General features: G+C 37.0%; 1 protein-coding gene across 2 annotated transcripts in view; it reads right to left on the bottom strand.

Moving 5' to 3' along the window:
• fndc1 (fibronectin type III domain containing 1) overlaps positions 1 to 17,391 on the bottom strand; it is a 45,919-nt gene that overhangs the window by 17,153 nt on the left and 11,375 nt on the right. For both annotated transcript variants that reach the window (XM_038281655.1, XM_038281654.1), the window contains exons 2-13: positions 12,455 to 12,649; positions 11,100 to 11,168; positions 6,516 to 6,761; positions 6,265 to 6,363; positions 5,507 to 5,624; positions 5,176 to 5,363; positions 4,663 to 4,770; positions 3,792 to 3,980; positions 1,167 to 3,689; positions 894 to 1,009; positions 689 to 800; positions 263 to 592 (exon numbers count right to left, since the gene is read on the bottom strand). In XM_038281655.1, the coding sequence (XP_038137583.1) occupies positions 263 to 592; positions 689 to 800; positions 894 to 1,009; positions 1,167 to 3,689; positions 3,792 to 3,980; positions 4,663 to 4,770; positions 5,176 to 5,363; positions 5,507 to 5,624; positions 6,265 to 6,363; positions 6,516 to 6,761; positions 11,100 to 11,168; positions 12,455 to 12,649 (4,293 nt within the window). The remainder of the gene's footprint in view (positions 1 to 262; positions 593 to 688; positions 801 to 893; positions 1,010 to 1,166; positions 3,690 to 3,791; positions 3,981 to 4,662; positions 4,771 to 5,175; positions 5,364 to 5,506; positions 5,625 to 6,264; positions 6,364 to 6,515; positions 6,762 to 11,099; positions 11,169 to 12,454; positions 12,650 to 17,391) is intronic.

Below are 17,391 nucleotides of genomic sequence, written 5' to 3' on the forward strand. Positions count from 1 at the left end.
TTTTTCCTGGATGACGCAATCACGTTAAGTGTTACAGCCAATCACCGAAACTTGGTACCGAAAGACGAGGCATGTTTAGTTACTCTGTAGAACCGAAGAATTTCGGTCGGTACCATAAAAGTACCGAAGTTCGGTACCCAGCCCTATTCCTTACTATGGAAAACTTGTTAACTAAACACTGTAGTGAGTGCGTTGTGATACTTCACAATAGTACTTCATTTTACAAAAGTCTTTCTCGACAATGTTAACAAAATGTTCTCACCTTCTGGATAACAGTCTAAAATTCCCTCTGGATCAAGAACTGGGTATCCAAATTCATCTGTTTTGGAAAAGGTTCCTGGTGGACAGGTAGGGTAAGGCTGTGCAGTGCTAAAATCCTCTGTGCTCCAATCTGTCGTTGTTGGTTCTAAGGTGGTGGTAGGAGCAGAAGTAGTGGTGGTGGAAGTTCTTGGGAGAGGCACATCCAAGCCAAGAACAGGTTTTCCTCCAACCATGAGGACCTTTTCTTTAGGGTTGACCACAGGCTGGCTATCTCTGCCATGACCAAACAAAGCAATACCTTCTTGGCTAACGAGAGGGCTACCCATATGGTCTGGCGAAATATGATGAGGAGGAAAAGAGATCTTAAAGCTTTACACAGTATTTAAAATGCAAGCAGGCAGGAAAAGATATCCAAAATATATATTACCAAAAATTGTACGTCCATCTTCCCCAAGGACAACTCGCTTGGGTTTGCCTTGTGAGTCCTGGAGAATTTGTCCATCTTGGTTCATGAGAACACCTTTGTCCAAATCAACCACCTATGCAAAAAGTACATATTTCAATAGTTGTATAAATTTAATGCAAACCAGGCTCAGAAATGAAACTTTAATAAGCCCATATAAATTTGTTACCCATCTGGTTCCATCAGGCCCAGTAATGAACTTTTGTCCAACAGGCTTATTGCCTCCCTGAGAAGATATTGTGTCTTTTTCATCTGTCGCTGTCAGATTAGGCTTTCCATTTTTACCTACCAATAAAAAAAAAGGGTCAGAGCTTATTGGAAATTATACACTCTAACAATTTTCCATATAGAAATGAACATTTGGTCCAAGTAGGTTTACATTTAAGGTGAAACACCGTTTTTTAGCAGCTTTTAAGCACAAGCAAATACCAAAATACTTTACCATCTCCATTGCCAGGCTTGAATTTTCCACGATTGTTTGGTTTTCCTCTTAATATTGGATAGCGAGGCCTACCCTCTTGATTCCTAAAGCTGTCTCTGGATGAGGCCCCACCATCTCCATCACTGGCAGAGATAAGCGTTGGCTGACGCATGTTTAAGGAAGACGCTGAAGATGAGCCAGATGTTGACCCCCCAAGCCGAGAGCTCTGCACTTGCTGTGGTCTGACAGAAAGCCTTGATCCACCAAGTTGTCTGTTAGCTAAAAGAGAAGACCGCACTCTTTCATTCATTCCTAAGCCAGAACGGCGAATACTTGGACTTACTCCAAAAGTTGCACCAGATCTTGTCCTGGACAAAGTTTCTCTTGTAGCCCCGCTCTCAGGGTTTTCTGCAATTCTGTGTACAGATGGAGATTTAGGATTTGTCTGGGCAGCTGTTGGACCTGTAAGTTCCTCATTGCTCTCTGTACTCACTGCATCAACATTGTACCTCCTATTATCCTCACTCTTTGATTTTTCTTTATGATTGGCGTCAATGGAATCCATGAGTTCAATTGATTTCTCAGGAGAGAGGGACAGAGAATATGAAGAAGTTAACCTTTCAGAGGAAGATACTAGAGCTGGATTTCTAGTATCAATAGATACATCAGGTTGATTGGGTAAAGAAGGCTTCTCAGAGCTCAGTACAGCACTATTCTTTAGCAAATCGGGTCCGGATGTGGTCTTGCGAATTTTTATGGTCTCTTGCTTTAAAGAAGCTCCTGAAGGAGCCTCAGAAACCCTAGTTGGCGTCTCTTTTAAAAGCGGTCTGTCTGCACCAATAGATGATGACACCCTGGTCAAAGGAGTCTTGACATCCTTTCTGGGAGAAGAGGATCTCGAACTTGAGGTGAACTTGCCTGGATATCGACTTGCAAGCCAAGGAAATCGTTCAGCAAATGAAGAGCTAATTCTTGTATGAGAGACTACAGGTTTTTTACTAGTACTCTCATCTGGTCTTTCTTCTTTTCTAATTTCCTGTGTGTATTGAGCTCTTGAGTTTAAATTTGACTCTTCAGTTTTGCCTTCTAAGTTTTCTTTATTATTGTTTTCAAGGGTATCGGTTTGCTTGCTGAGAGCAGTGTCCGGATTTGATGAAGTGTCTGAACCCTTTGAATTGTGGTTGTTTTCTGAAGTTGTAGAACTGTGAGGTAATCTTGGTGAAACGGAATGAGAAGAAACTGATGTATCTGAATTCAAATTGTGGAGTTTACTCACTGATGCTGCATGTTTGCCTTGTAAAATGTTAGAACCACGAGACCTTGACTCTGTTGAAAACCGTGATTTATCAAACATTGATGAATCTGATGTTATCTGACTGTCCGATGTGCTTCCTAACGTTGATTTTGATGATTTTGGGTTGGAAGGATTTGTTGTTTCATGGTTCTGACTTATTCCTGTTGATACAGACTCTTTCTTTTCCAAACTGTCTGTGTTTGATACAGCTTGATTCTGATTATGGCTTGATAAATTAAACTGAGTGGTTACAGATGGTTTATGCCCATTAACCAATTGAGTAAAATTCCCTCGAAACAGAGATCCAGGCTTTCGTCGACCGTAAACATATCTTGAACCAGAACGCAAACCATTGTTTCTGTTCCGCTCTGCCCCAGTGGAACTAGTATCTGTTTGGGTGGACCCTGTCTCATGTGAACTGACAGTGATCAAAGGTTTTCTGTGTGCTAAACTGTCTCTAGATGATGTTGGGTTAGTTTTTTTGTCTATATTTTTGGTCTCTTGAATTGTAGAGTCCACATTGTCATTTCCAGTTGGTGCAGACTTTGGAATATGTGAAGTAGGTATTAATAAAGATTCAGCAGGTAATGATAATGATGAACTGGAGGAAGAAATGATAGAGTTCTTAGCAGAGGATAAGATTAAAGAATCAGGAGAGGATGATGATGATAAAGTTGAAGATGATGAGGTTAAACCAGTGGAAGACAAAGAACTGGTCTTTGAGCCAGTTTTTTGATGGACCCTGATCTTAATTGGCCTTCTGTTTGGTCGATAAGGACGCTTATATGCAGGTTTGGTTGTGGAGGGTGTCAAAGTCCTTAGGCTGGGAGTTACAGTAGTCAGATACTCTTCATCATAATCAACCTCATTCTCAGATAATGGAGAAGCATTGTTGTCTAATTCTTTTGTCTCCGGCACAACTGGAGTTGTTTGAACTACAGGAACTTGGGTTGTAGTTATTTTGCCATCATCCTTTTCTTTTTGTTCTCTCTCTGCTCCTTTTGTTGAACCTCTGTTAACCACATTCCTGAACGAGCCCCTGAGTGAGGAGAAGATACTGTGATAGGAGCGTGTCTGGGAAAGTTGAGGTAGACGTCTCTTGGTATTGTGTGGCTTAGAAGTTGTAATTCGATCCTCTAGCTCCTCTGGGGACTCAAGGCTGGATTTCTCATTGATGTCATGTTTAATCGTAGAATGACTGGGTTTCTTACTTTCCTCCGTTTTTAAAAGCGAAGAGGCTGTGTTAGTAGCTGAAAGAGGCAACAGAGAAAAGGATTAAGGAGTTATGATCTGTGTGTGAATTTTTAAAGGATAAATGCATGCATAAAGTCTGTAGAGTCAATTGTGTTTACACCGTGGCATGGCAACACTAAAAGCCTTGCTCTGTGGCCCCATTCCTCTTCTGTTGGTAGCTCTAATCTTGAAAATGTAATTCTCTCCTGGTGTCAGGCCATCAATAGTGGCTGTGGAGGTGCTCTCTCGATATGTTACAGTTTTCATCCCAAACGGATCCTTGGCAGGGGCATAAGACAGAATATACTCTGTGTGGAGGTAAAACATAGATATTTAGCATGAAATTTAAAAAGGTCCCTACAATTCTAAGCTCTAGAACTTGAGTGTCCAGCCTTTACAAACTAAGTTTGATCCAATCAATGTAGGGTTTTGGCCGTTGCAGGTTAAGCAAAAATATTAATGTAAAGGCATATCCAAACCTCAGTTGCCAATTCATTTTGTTTATTCTATTGTGTAATTGTGTAAGTTCAAAATGGTATTATATTGATTTATTTTATTTAATTACAAGGAAAAAGTTTATTTTTATTTTTTAGCCAAACTCCAAATGATCCCCCACCCCTATCCTTTCTCTACATGACAGAGAAACAAAGGCACTTTTAAAAACGGTATCTTGTTTCATTACAAACTTTCTAACTGCAGTCATTTTTTGATCATTCAGTTTTTATATAATAAGCTCTGTAGTATTGTTTACTTTACTTAAACAAGTATGCTAAACTAATATCCCAGTCTAATGTATGTTACTGGCTTTATAACTGGTTATATTACATATATGTGATGTAATATAACCAGTAAATATAAAATAGTCTCATGTTTTTTTGTTATAAACATGCCCCCCCCCCACCCTCCTGATTAATTTAAATATAATGCCAGTGTTTTGTGCTAGTGGTGATGCTAGAAAATGGAATTTGGCCTTTCCTTTCAAAATCTCACCTCTTATTCTTCCATTTGGTTCTTCTGGAGGATCCCAAGTTGCAATCACAGCAGTTCCTTTTCCTCTTAGTGGCTTGACTTCAAAATTGTCGGGTGGCCCAGATGGTGCTATGAAAGACAGAGAACAAAATTGAATGAAAAAAAAAAGAACAATTGGTGGAAAAGTAGAGGGAACAAGAAATATGAATGTTCAGAAAAGGTTCTTAAATTGCATGAAAAATTGTTGCTTCAACCGCTGCCATATACAAACAAGAAAATGTCTCATGGCAGTTTCTATGGAACTGCAGATGCATATCTGAACCGGGAGCCAGGCAGTAAAAACTGACATTCCAGTGAACCACAGTTAAAGAGCTCCTGTGACATAGCACAACTGCTGTAACCCAAAAGGAGCTGCAGCCAGAAATATATATCACAGGAGGCTTATAGTCAGTGATTGTAATGAGGTGTGGCATTAAGAAAAAAGGAGGAAATGCCTAATGGGATTTAAAAAAAAAACCTGCTAACAATACTTACCCGACTCAGGAGTCCTCTGAAAGACTGAAACGCTCCATTTGCTGTGTTTTTCTCCTTCAGAGATCCTGACAGAGAACTCATACATTCCGTCAGCAGACAGAGTGTCTATCATTATTCTCCTTTGGGTGCTTTCCTTGTACTCCCAGCGTGCTGACTCTCCCTTCTCCCTGAACCTGACTGTGTATGATCTGATTTAAGAGTATACGAAAATGCTTTATTACAATGAGAAGTTCTAGAAATTCTTTTCAGTTAATTTACTGCCTTAAATTACTTTTCTTTCACTTTTTAAAAAAGACTTACATGCAACAACATACACTTTTTAAAAGCCCACCTGGATGCCCCAGGGACAACTTTCCCCATCTCAACGGCTGGATCAACCCAGGAGATCAGGACAGACTTTGGAGACATGACCCTAACACTGATGTCCCGGGCTTCATATTCAGGGGGCTCTGAACAACACACACAGCGTCACAGACATAAAGATGAACATTTTTAGGTGCAAATTAGCTCAGTGAACATTATTTACTTACAGTGCCTTCCAAAAGTACTTATGCCACTTTTTTTTTATATATATATATATATATATATATATATATATATATATATATATATATATATATATATATATATATATATATATATATATATATAATATTTTTTTACTTCCTAGCATGGTTTCTCTAGTGGAGCAGAAGAGATAGACTGTTTAGTTAGGAAAATCTGCTGGCAAGAAAAAAATCTGTTGTACACAGAGCAAATCTGACCTTTATGGAAAAAAAAATTAAAGGAAAAAGTTAAAGCAACTGTAAAAGGTTTAATCCATTGGAAATAGAAGTTGTGATCACAGCATCAAGTTGAGGGGATTCTTTCCTTCTAGACAGAAATGCTGGCTAATGTTAGGGGGAAGATCAAGGGAATTAAATGTAGGGCACACCTGGAGAAACACGCTAAAGGCTTCAAAAGATTACTGTTGATCTATTAGAAAATGTCCTGATAAATTACATGGAGGTTGCTGGTTGTAATGTGACAAAAGGGAAAATGAAGTGGCAAGAACACTTTTGCATGGCTTTGTAATAAACATGTTGTTACCTGGTGGAGAAGTTTTGGCTGTAGCTTCTCTGTTGTTGGGTAAGCTCCGGCCATGGGCTTTCTGTGCCTGCAGTGACACCACATGAACGGACTCAGATGCTATGAATAGAAAAGGATACCAGGCACGGCCAGGGTTTACACTATGGACACTAAAGGCAGCCCAAAGAATGATTCTTTTACGTAGCAAAGATGTCACACACAAAAATAAAAACAGTCCCTGGTTATCAGTTGCAGAATGTAAGTCGTCTTACTGAGTTTTGCTGTTTGACGGTTTCTCTGGTCAGCCTGAGGTTTGGTGCGGTGTTGGCGTCTTCTCTTTAACAGTGGGGCTCCTGGCAAAGCCCTGTTTGGTTGCCTTGGACCTGAGGAGGACTGAGGCGCCCTCCTCTGTGTCCTGGTATATGGCAAACCTGAAGATTGTGTTGTTCTGTCCACTCTGGTTTTTTGCCCTGCAGCAGAGTTGTTTCTAGCTGAGGTTTGTGGGGACCTGACAAAACCTGTTGATGAATAAGTAAGTTTAGAAACTAAAAGTTCACTGGGTTCATCCTGCTTTTGAGTTTTCATAATTTATTTCCTTGCAGAACTCTGGGTTGAACCTGCCTTTAGGGGGTTGTTAAGGTGAGGAAAATTTTGACACCATTAAGTACTGATATCCCACTTATTCTAAAGTCTGCATAACCATGGTCATTTATCACTAAAAGGGAAAGTTATATTACTGCAATAAGTCTCCTGTCATTTATCCCAACATCTACATCTGTTTTTTTTTTTGTAGCACCTGATTTTGTTGCCCGCAAAGCTTTAGAAAAGTTTTACAGAATGACTCTTCACTATATGGAAAAACAGCAATATCAGTAAATATTGCAATGGCTGCTATGCCTGTTTTATGCTATCCTCCCTTTTTTATCTGTGCTTCATACATTTTGTAACGTTTAGTGTTATAGGCAGAATCATTTTTGTCCCACTGTTTTGAGACCGTGTCCAACTGCCCAACATTACAGAAACATGTATATTGAAAATGAATAACACTAAATAACATTTGGAATATATTAACCAGCCTGTTATCCAGCGTTCATCTTCATATTGTTCGTTGTTAATGAATGAAAATAACAAAATAATGTTTTTTTTTTTTCCAAATAGCTCTATGCACAGCTCCACTACTTCCTGAATTTAAGGCAGCTCCTTTGTTTCCTGTCTTTCATGATTGGATGCACTGATTAATCCAGGTGTGTATGACCTAAGTAACTGGCTAGACACACCTGGATTAATCAGTTCGTCCAGTAATGAAAGACAGGAAACAAAGGAGCTGCCTTAAATTCAGGAAGTAGTGGAGCTGTGCATAGAGCCCATTGGATTTTATTTTGTGACATAACACTAACTTCTATCGATGCTGATCAAATCACATCAGGACAAAACTACATACGGGGTAAAAATGTTCAAAATAACTTGAGGACTGTTACCGTAAGCCCAAATGAATCAGGTCTAAATGCAATCAGCTTTAACTGAAAGAATATGTACTGACCAGATGGGATTTGAGCAGTGGTATAAAAAAGTAAATGTTATCAAAAGGCTTTGTTGATATCTGACTTTCCTGCTGGGCCATTGAAAGAGATTAAGCATGTCTTTATGGACATACTGTGAAACTAGCATTTTTACCTAAAAGAGAATTAAACAGAATCACAATTTACATTCAGATTACTTCATTGGTATCATGAGCTTTAGTGTTGTTGCACCATAAGAGAGCTCTGCAAAGATTTTTTTCTGCATTAATAAGTAAAAATGCAATCAGGCAATTCTGAAAAGTTATTGATTTATTCATTAGAAATAAAAAACCGACTCAACGAAATAGAAGTTTTTTGTAAGGCCATCATTAGACTGGTATTAACCCAGAAATAGGTTAACCAAAGCCAGTAATGTAAAAATATATCCTCAAAAAGCAACAGTTAGGTCATCTTAGGTAACACAAAGTTGTGGTTTTTGATTCTCTATTCTTCTCTGCAACAAAAACATTCTGTGAATGCAGCATGTGCAACCCCACAATAAAAGTAATTTTGTCACATTTTTCTTGTACAAACACTTTCAACTAATTCTTTTCTTTTGAGTTGCCAGTTCCTGTGAGGTTGCCATGTGGGCTTGGCTGGGCCAGTGAAGCAGGAGTCCCAGCTGCAAATAATCTCAGTGGCACTGAGACCTGATTGGACTCTTTCACTTATTTTTTAGAAGAGGTGTTAGATAGTTTAAGTTTTCTAATTTCATTAGATTTTCGTTTTAATTAAAGTTAAAGAGTTTAATAACTTAAATTATTTTCTCTCAGTTTACTGATTTTGTATTGTATAGATTAGTTTGCTCTTTATTTTGTAGTTTTGTTTAGGTAAATGTATGTATTCAAATGGTCTGATCATGTTCCCCTTGTGTGTCAGTATGCTATGTCAATTAATACTTCAGTTGCTTGTGTCATGTTTGGTTTTGTTGACCTCTTTTTTATTTTTGAACCCAGATTTATGCTTAGAGCTCATAATTTTGTAGTAAATAAATTTGTTTCCATTTTTTCTTCAAACTTCCCAGTGACTTCTCTGATTTTCTTTGTCTCAGTCCCTCACACATTCAAAATTATAAAATCTGAGGCATAGGAAGAGATTAAAGCGTAAGTACATGCAGCATTTTACTCTGACAATTCTGGACCAGGAGAATTTCCTTGACCTGGCCGATGGGTGTTAAAATACACAGTATCAAAGTTCCACAGGTTTATTTCAGCTTATGTCGAATTTCTAATAGAGGTTAATGTGACAATAAGCAAGAAAAACATATGTCTGCTGCTAATTTTCACACCACTACATTCTGTTGAGATCACTGAAAAGAAAACATGAGGTCATTTTTATAGCGTATACCATTACCACACACTTGTTGATTTTAAATTTTGGATAACAAACAAGGAAAATATACCAGGTTAAAAATGTGGGAAACAATGAGTCACTGAGTGTCTGGACCTTAAGGAAAAGGAAGAGTGTAAGAATGAAGGAAAATGAGCCAATAGACATTTGTCCTCAGTACTGCCTAAACTGTTTATGGCAAAGATCCAGCAACATGTTGGAAGCATTCCTCACACAGTTTGGTCCATTCTGAAATGATAAAATCAAACTGTCTCTGCCGGTTTGTTGGCTGCATCATCTAAGGTACAAATTCCCAAATTCACCACTTCCCAAACGGCTCTATTGGATTAAGATCTACGGATTGTGGAGCCCGTTGGAATCCAGTTAAATAATTGTCTTGTTTAAGAAACCAGTTTGAGATGATTTGTGTTTTGTTACATACAAATCTGTCCTCTTTGAAGTCCTACTCAATGGACTGTGTTGTTTAAGCAATGTTCATTGGCAGCAGAGGCTCTAAAGAGGACTATCTCCACACCCCTAAACCTCAACCACTGAGCTTATCCCTTGACATAACGTTGCATGAAACCATGCATTCCTGGTGCTTAGGCCTAAATCTGACCATATTTTCAAGGCACAAGTGATTCATGCCTCTTTATGTGGCCTTTTGCTGCTTTAGTACATCTAGCTTACATTTGCATAGCTTAGTTGTATTTTTTTAATCATCTACACCAAGGTTCTGCAACGTACAGCCCTAGAGCTGCATGTGGCTCTTGATAACTTGTACAAAACATTCCAAAAATCAAAGTAATGTTTTAAAACTGATGTAAGTAGGTAGTATTCTTTTCTTATGAAGCTAATTCTTCTAAGTAAATTACAAAAGTTCTAGTCTTTGATATTATGTTTTATAGAAAATTGGATGTCCCAATCATGAAAATGTATTAAACCTAAAAAACTAAAGATATTGTTATAATATAAAAATCTTTTTATTCTTAGAGTCCAAATTTGTTGAGCTTGAATAAAGGAGAAATTTGGCTCCTAGGATTGTAAAGATAGCTGACCCCTGGGCTAAACAAACTCTTTCTATTCTCCATGACATTATTGTCAACATAAATTCCACCATGAGTTTTTTTTTCTTCTTTTTTTTTTTTTTTTTTTTTTTTACATAATTTTTTTTTTAACCTGGTTGGTGTTTAGACCAGCTGGTACCAGCGAACGTACCACAATCACAGTCAATTTAATTCCATCCTTCTAGATACCATATAGATTGTTGCCAAAGACTGTCTGAGTCACTATATTAACAAGTGCTTAACATAGACTGTCAATCAGTCTGTTGCGTCTGTCTCGGTCGTGTCTTTGGGCAAGATACTTCACCGGCATTGCATGGTGGTCAGAGGGTCCAGTGGCCCATATATATGGCAGCTTTGCATATGTAAGTGTGCCTCAGTGCAGGTGCAGCTATCTTGCCACCATCCTGTGTGAATATCTGTAAATGACTGAATGTAGTGCATTTTATTAAATGCAAATGCACCTAATGAAGTTTATGGTGAGGGTCCAGTATATAAGAAAACTAGGGCTGGAACAATTATTTGAATATGATTAATCGATTATTGAAATACTTGTCAACTAATTTAGTAATCGATTAATCATTAAATGGAGTACAGAGACTGTAAAACATGCATTTAGCTGACAGAGCAACCCACTTAGAGCAGTAATTATACCAATATTGTGGAAAATATATATAAACATTTTGCATTTAACATAAAAAATTTATTTGTCTGTCAATATGCTCTGTCCAGAACTCCTCAAGTGGAAACATCTTAGTTTCACCTGGTTTAATTTGGTAAAAAATCTTTAAGGAACCTTTGGCTATCCGATTATTAATCAAAAAAATAATTGACAGATTAATCGATTTGTAACACAATCATTAGTTGCAGCCTAAAGAAAACAATTCCGCTTTGAGGTCTTTACCTGTTGATGAGTTTTTAACAGGTGCCTGACTCAACACAGCAAATCCATCCAGGTTAATCCACTCTGGGTCTGAAATACAGAGAAGACAGTTATTGAATACTTGCAGTCAGAAACAGAACCAAACTTTTTCCCCTCTTTTTTTTATCTAATTGTATATTACCTGTTTTTGTTTTCTGTAGTGCAGACCATTTCTTTATATATATATATATATATATATATATATATATATATATATATATATATATATATATATATATATATATATATATATATATATATATATATATATATATATATATTAATGAGAAAACTGAAATTATTTTTCTAATTTCCATTTTCTATTACTTTCCACCTATTTCCTTTTTGCTCATAATAAGTCAACCTATTCTTGTGTTTTTGCTGTTCTAGCGGTGGCTGGCCAGACAGACAAATTAATGACGTGAAAGCAAACAGAATAGTATTATTTATGATAACTGATGTAGCTTTCATGCTGCTAAGGGAAGAACATATGAACCCTCAGGAATTTCTGGAAAGGCAGCTCTAAAACTCCTGCCCAGTTGCTAAAGATTTATGGCGAACCTCACTGGAGTTGGATAACCACAACGGCTGCCACAACGTACACTAGGCAGCGCACACAAACCAAAAGGCATCCCGAGTTGCTGTTTTCAACAAACAACAGGCACAACAATACATGACAATGCATGACTTCACTACTGTGCACCACTTCCACAGCCACACACGCTCATAACAAGTGACCACAACAGAGAGGATTGGGTTATAGGAGCAGGGGCCGGGTTTGGAAAAGGGCTGCTTGCAGACTTTGAGTCGCTCATGAAGTCTGGCTCAGAGTTGTCAAAGACTGATGCAAATAGAATAATGGTAAAAGCAGGCTATACTGTCTCATCAATGCAGACTACTGTATTTGTGTGGGAGGAACAAGGACCCAAATTATTCTTTACAAGACAAGGCCTAAATATTACTTTACAGTCTAAAATAAACACTGAGCCAATGACTGTTTGTCACGTATACAATTCCTGATCCAACTTCTTTTTTTCTGGCAAACTTTTTAGAAAGTACATCCAATTATGAACTCATCCACAGGAAATAAATCAATCGCACATGCTTAAAAAATTGTGTTTTCTCTCTGCTCAACGATTTGTCGACTTTGAACATACATTTCCTCACCCTCGCATCACCGTGGTCTTGAGAGCTCCTCCAAGCCAAATGTATCCTTTTTTTTTTTACCATGTACATTTTTCTTCTTTTATTGATGTCCAAAAATTAGGTCCAGTTTGGATGGCTAGAATTAACAAACCATTCTCATCACCCATTAAATTAAACGTGATCGGTCTTACCTACATCCTCCATTGGATGAGGGTGGCTGTCTTTGCTCACTTTAGTAAAGCGGTGAGACCTTGTGGGTTTGTTGGTGTTGAAGAGGAAGCGGTCCACTGGTTTTCCATCCAGATGGATTGAAGGCTCCCAGCTCTCCCCATAGATTTTGTCCGCAGCTGTCTGTTTCCCGGCTTGAGGATCCAGAGGTTTCTCTTCTGCAAAACAAAGTTTTAGAATTATTCAGGCAACATAAATTAGACCTAAATTCTATTGAATTAAATTTAAGCCAACTTTGTCAGATTATGGTCTTTTTTATTTCATTACTTTTTTAGGAAAAGGTTTTTAAAGGTTCTGCAGTTTGCTTTCCTAAAGCTTCACTTCCAAATGACAGTTTCCAGTATAACTATTTTTCTTGGCATACTGCATAATTTATGCAAAAACATAAGATCATGGAGAGAACCTTCAGAAAAGACAACTAATCAGAGTCACAAACGATTTCAGATGTGCTTGGAAGCCAAAAGCTCTGAACAATAAGCCATCTTTCTATTTCCTACCAGTTGTGGAGCTTTAACTCCAAAATGACAAACAGAATATAGTTTAACTAAAACTTTAACTGTATTAATTAAACACGTAAAATGTATCAGTACGGTTTAAAGGCATAAGAAATAATCCATCCGTTTATCTTGGGTTTCTAGCGTCCAAAAAATACGTAAATCCTGAAAAACCAATCTGACCAAAAAAATTAAAATGACACTGACACAACAAACTATGAAACAAAACTTGAAAACACCATTCCTGCTTTCTGTATTTTGCAGTTTACAATTACTTTAGGTAATAATTACTATTCAGTTACAATCATGCAGGCTAATATTAAGCAATTAGGAGCTCAAAAGTCTAGAAATGTGCATTCTTGAATTTTTTACATTATATTTTGGCCACACTTTATTTAAAAATGCCGAACTCGGTTTTCTTTCCAAATCCTAAACCATGATGTATGAAGCACACATACCTTCTACTGTTTATACATTGGAGAACAACAATTAACTATAAAAAAGTGTTCTGTGAACATTTCAGATGGTATTCACTGGATTGTAGTGAACATGCAACATTTTGAAGAACAAAGCACAAAGGGCTTTACTGTCTATGGGATGAAACAATGAATTAGATCAATCATGATTAATCAGTTATTGAAATCAACTAATTCAGTAATCCATAAAATGTTACCTGGAGTATAAAGAGTCTAAAACATGCATTTAGCAGACAGAGAAACCCACTTAGAGCAGCAATTATACCAACATTCTAAAAAAAAAATAAAATAATTCAAATTTAAAATTAAAATAAAAACTTTTTCACCTAGTTTACATTTTGTGAAAAAAAAATCTTTAAGGAACCTTTTGCTGTCCGATTATTGATTGCAAAAAATCATAACCAGATTAATTGATAGGCAGGACTTTTAGTTGCAGCCTTACAGCTTATAAAACATTAAACTCCAAAGCTTTTGACATGTCATTTAGTACTGTTCAAAAAGTTTGAGAAAAGTGCAATCTAGCCCGACTTGGCCACAGCAAACATTTGGAAAACAAAATGGCTGACACAGTTTCCAATGACTACCAGTGCACATAAGTCTAACCCAAAATGAGTATTGTGGCAGCAACATGTTACACATGAGGTCCTAAACAGGACTCTACAAATCATGGTGGGAGGTATGAAGTGTCGACTGCTGGGCCGCTGACTGGAACAGACCTCAGCAGAGACCCATGAGCCACCCTTCCTCAGCCGAAGGAGGGGGGCTGGGGGCCAGTAAGGCAGGTAGGGGGAAGCATGGGGCTGCCTGTGTCCAGGCTACCATCACCGGGTCTGGTTCGGTCGCACCCTCGCTGGCCCCCGTCCCCCGTGATTCCCAGACCAGCCCCAGAGCTGACGGCTCGGTTCGAATGCCCGGTGGGTTTTGACTACATGTTGCACTGTAGTTGACCAAAATCCCAGACGATTTCTAAATTCTCCCCGGACATTTTTTTAAGTATGAACAGTAGGACATGTCTGGGAAAAAGAGGACGTCTGGTCACCCTACCATATCAACAACTTTGATGTTTCACTGAGTGAGTGCTTGTTGCTATGATGCGTCTTTGCTCAGCAGCTTTGCTCGTTGTAAACCAACCAATCAGCGCACAGCTCATCTAAATATTCATGAGCATACCATATAAGGAAGAAAACCTGTCATTTCATTCTAAGGCTTTTAACCAGGGGCTCATAGGACACCAAATGTGCCATTTTCAGCCCAACCAATGTTACACACCCTATTCAGAGACATTAAGGAACAGCAACAAATACCCTATGCAATCATTCTATGACCCCTTTAACGTGTAGATGTCATGTTAATGTATCCTTTTATGAGGTACTTAAAACTAGCTTTCCCACTGATCTACTGCATGTAGAGTTAATAATGCTGCCTATGCCCTGACTAAAACATAGAAAGTAGAGAACATAACCCGAGTTCTGAAGGTTTTTATAATACAGTAGCTCCCTGTATCCAACACTCTTTATTTGCTCCCTGTATCCCAGTGAACAGACATTAAATAGTTGTTAGTCTATAAATCACTGAACAGCTTAGCATCACTAGAAGACACACACTATTTAAATCAACATTTGTTAAGAGTTTCCTTTTACTTTTAATTGAAACCTAACAAGTTAGTAGTCCAACATCTCTTTATCTACCTTTATTATCCCAATACAGTGTAATTCCCTATGTGGCTTTTTCATGTGTTCTATTCATTTACAGCACTTTAAATTGTCTTGACACAGAAATGTGCCATACAAATAAACTTGTCTTGCCTTGCCTAAAGCAAAAATGTTTTGAGTGGTATGTGAAATGAATAGAAAAGCACATTAACCTTTGCAGTGAGAAAAAAAGAAAAGACTGTGTAAGCATACTTCCAAGAGTACATTTTCAATATTTGATTTTAAAGAGGTTACCACCTTTAAGTTCTGCTGAACTTCTCCTAGCAGAGGCCTTTTCAATAGCCAGTATCTTTATTCCTTAAAAAAACAATCTTCTTGGTCAGGTGATGGTGAGAAATTATTCTTCCCATTGTTTATAAGACACAGATAGAGATGGATAATTAGTTTAACTGAATCATTTAGACTTTCTTGATTAACATTTTGAAAGGTTTAATTTGAAATAATTTTGGCTTCTCTACCACCTCTTGACATCTAAGGAAATGATAATACCTCATCTACTACATGAACAATCTATGTTGTTGTATTATTATCTGTTAAGCCTACAGTACTTGACATAGAAGAGATTATAAAGTATAAGAAACGTTTTGACACAGGGAATGGTGAGTGGTATTCAAACACGCTAAAAATTAGCCTTACTTGGATATTTTGCTCAAATTTTTTAAAGATGTTATTTATTTCATATTTTCGTCTGCCTCGTTTTTAGAACTTGAGTGATATTTTGCCTGGTTCCTTGAGGAGAAAATAGTGTTGCATGACTACTTTTTCATTTTACTTGTAAAAATATTTTGATAAAACACTAGTCTTTTGTACAATTTCGGGCTATACTACCCAGCTCTAAACGTACTCTACGGTAACTCCAAATTTATATTTTTCCATTTACAGTACATGCATTTGTATTTGCATTAAAGGATTTCACCATCCAATTTTTGCCTCTTGTTCAGTTTACATTTTGTCTTTGAAAAAACAAAAAACAAACTCTACCCTAAATTTTCCACTATGAGTGAGTGGATTTACTGACTTCATCTGTCAGATGTTTGATTCAGTGCAGGTGGGATGCATCGGGCTTTTCAAGTATAATCAGCTGCCTCTTCCATCTGCTGCTGGAAACATTTAGGAGAACATTGAGAAAGAACCAAAACAACGCGTGTCATGATTTGGCTTGTTTTGTAAATTAGTCATTACATTAAAAGTGAATAAACAACAGCTTTGACTTATAAAGTCTGTATAATTTTCAATCATTGTTTAAGTGTAGCATCTTTGTATAAAAAAAACCCATCTTAATAAGCCTGCTATTCATTCATAAATTTTTTAAAGTCCTATCCAGATATGGTCTAATGATTTAAAGCTTGTTTTTATGCATTCCAACCGATGCATCCTAACAAATCTTTTCCCAGTTGATTATGTACTTTAAGATCAAAGAAATAAAAAAAATCACTAAAACTTCCTCTGAGCTCTTTAACAGATGCTCTACATTTTAAAGTGCATTTGGTGGACTTTATATAATATCATACAAACTTATTTCCTAAAAAAAAAAAAAAAAAAAAAAAAAAAAAAAAAAAAAATAAATTTAGCTTATTCAAGTTTTTGTTAAATTAGAAGAACATTAAATTTCAACAAAATAATGTTGTGTAGACTTAATTTATTGTGGCATACTTTTAGAGGTTATCTGTTTTTCAGTCATAAACATTCAATTCTTTATTTGCAATTTGACAAGACTGGGACTTATTATCTGGGCGAAGTTTTGGAGTTTGACTCATCATGCATCCTGCATGTCAGTGTTCTATCTCTATCAGTCCTTCTCTCTGTATTATAGAAAAGAGTCGACTAAGTCCACTTACATATTTCAAGTTAAGGTGAATTTTTTGTTTAACAGTTCATTCCCTTATTAAAAATGAGTCCAAGCAACAAGTTGAAGGAAATTTAGTCCTGCTCAGTTGAAAATTTTAACTTAACTGAATGTTGTGTTTTAAAGTGTGTAGAGTTTTACTAAATGTTGAAGGAATTAATTATTTATTGATTTATTGATTATTATTTATTGCTGTCAAGTTATTTGTAGTTATGTTTGTAATATTTTTGCAGTGGTATTGGTTATGGTGTTTTAATTACTTAATATTTAAATTTAGAGTGTACGAGGAAGAATTTAACTGTTAAAGACCTCTGAAGTGGTAGGCGTTCACGAGGTAACTTCTGCTAAAGCATGTGTCACCTGATTGTCTGT

Source organism: Cyprinodon tularosa, unplaced genomic scaffold (genome assembly GCF_016077235.1).
Source record: "Cyprinodon tularosa strain WSP-4 unplaced genomic scaffold, ASM1607723v1 ctg173, whole genome shotgun sequence".
NCBI lineage: Eukaryota > Metazoa > Chordata > Actinopteri > Cyprinodontiformes > Cyprinodontidae > Cyprinodon > Cyprinodon tularosa.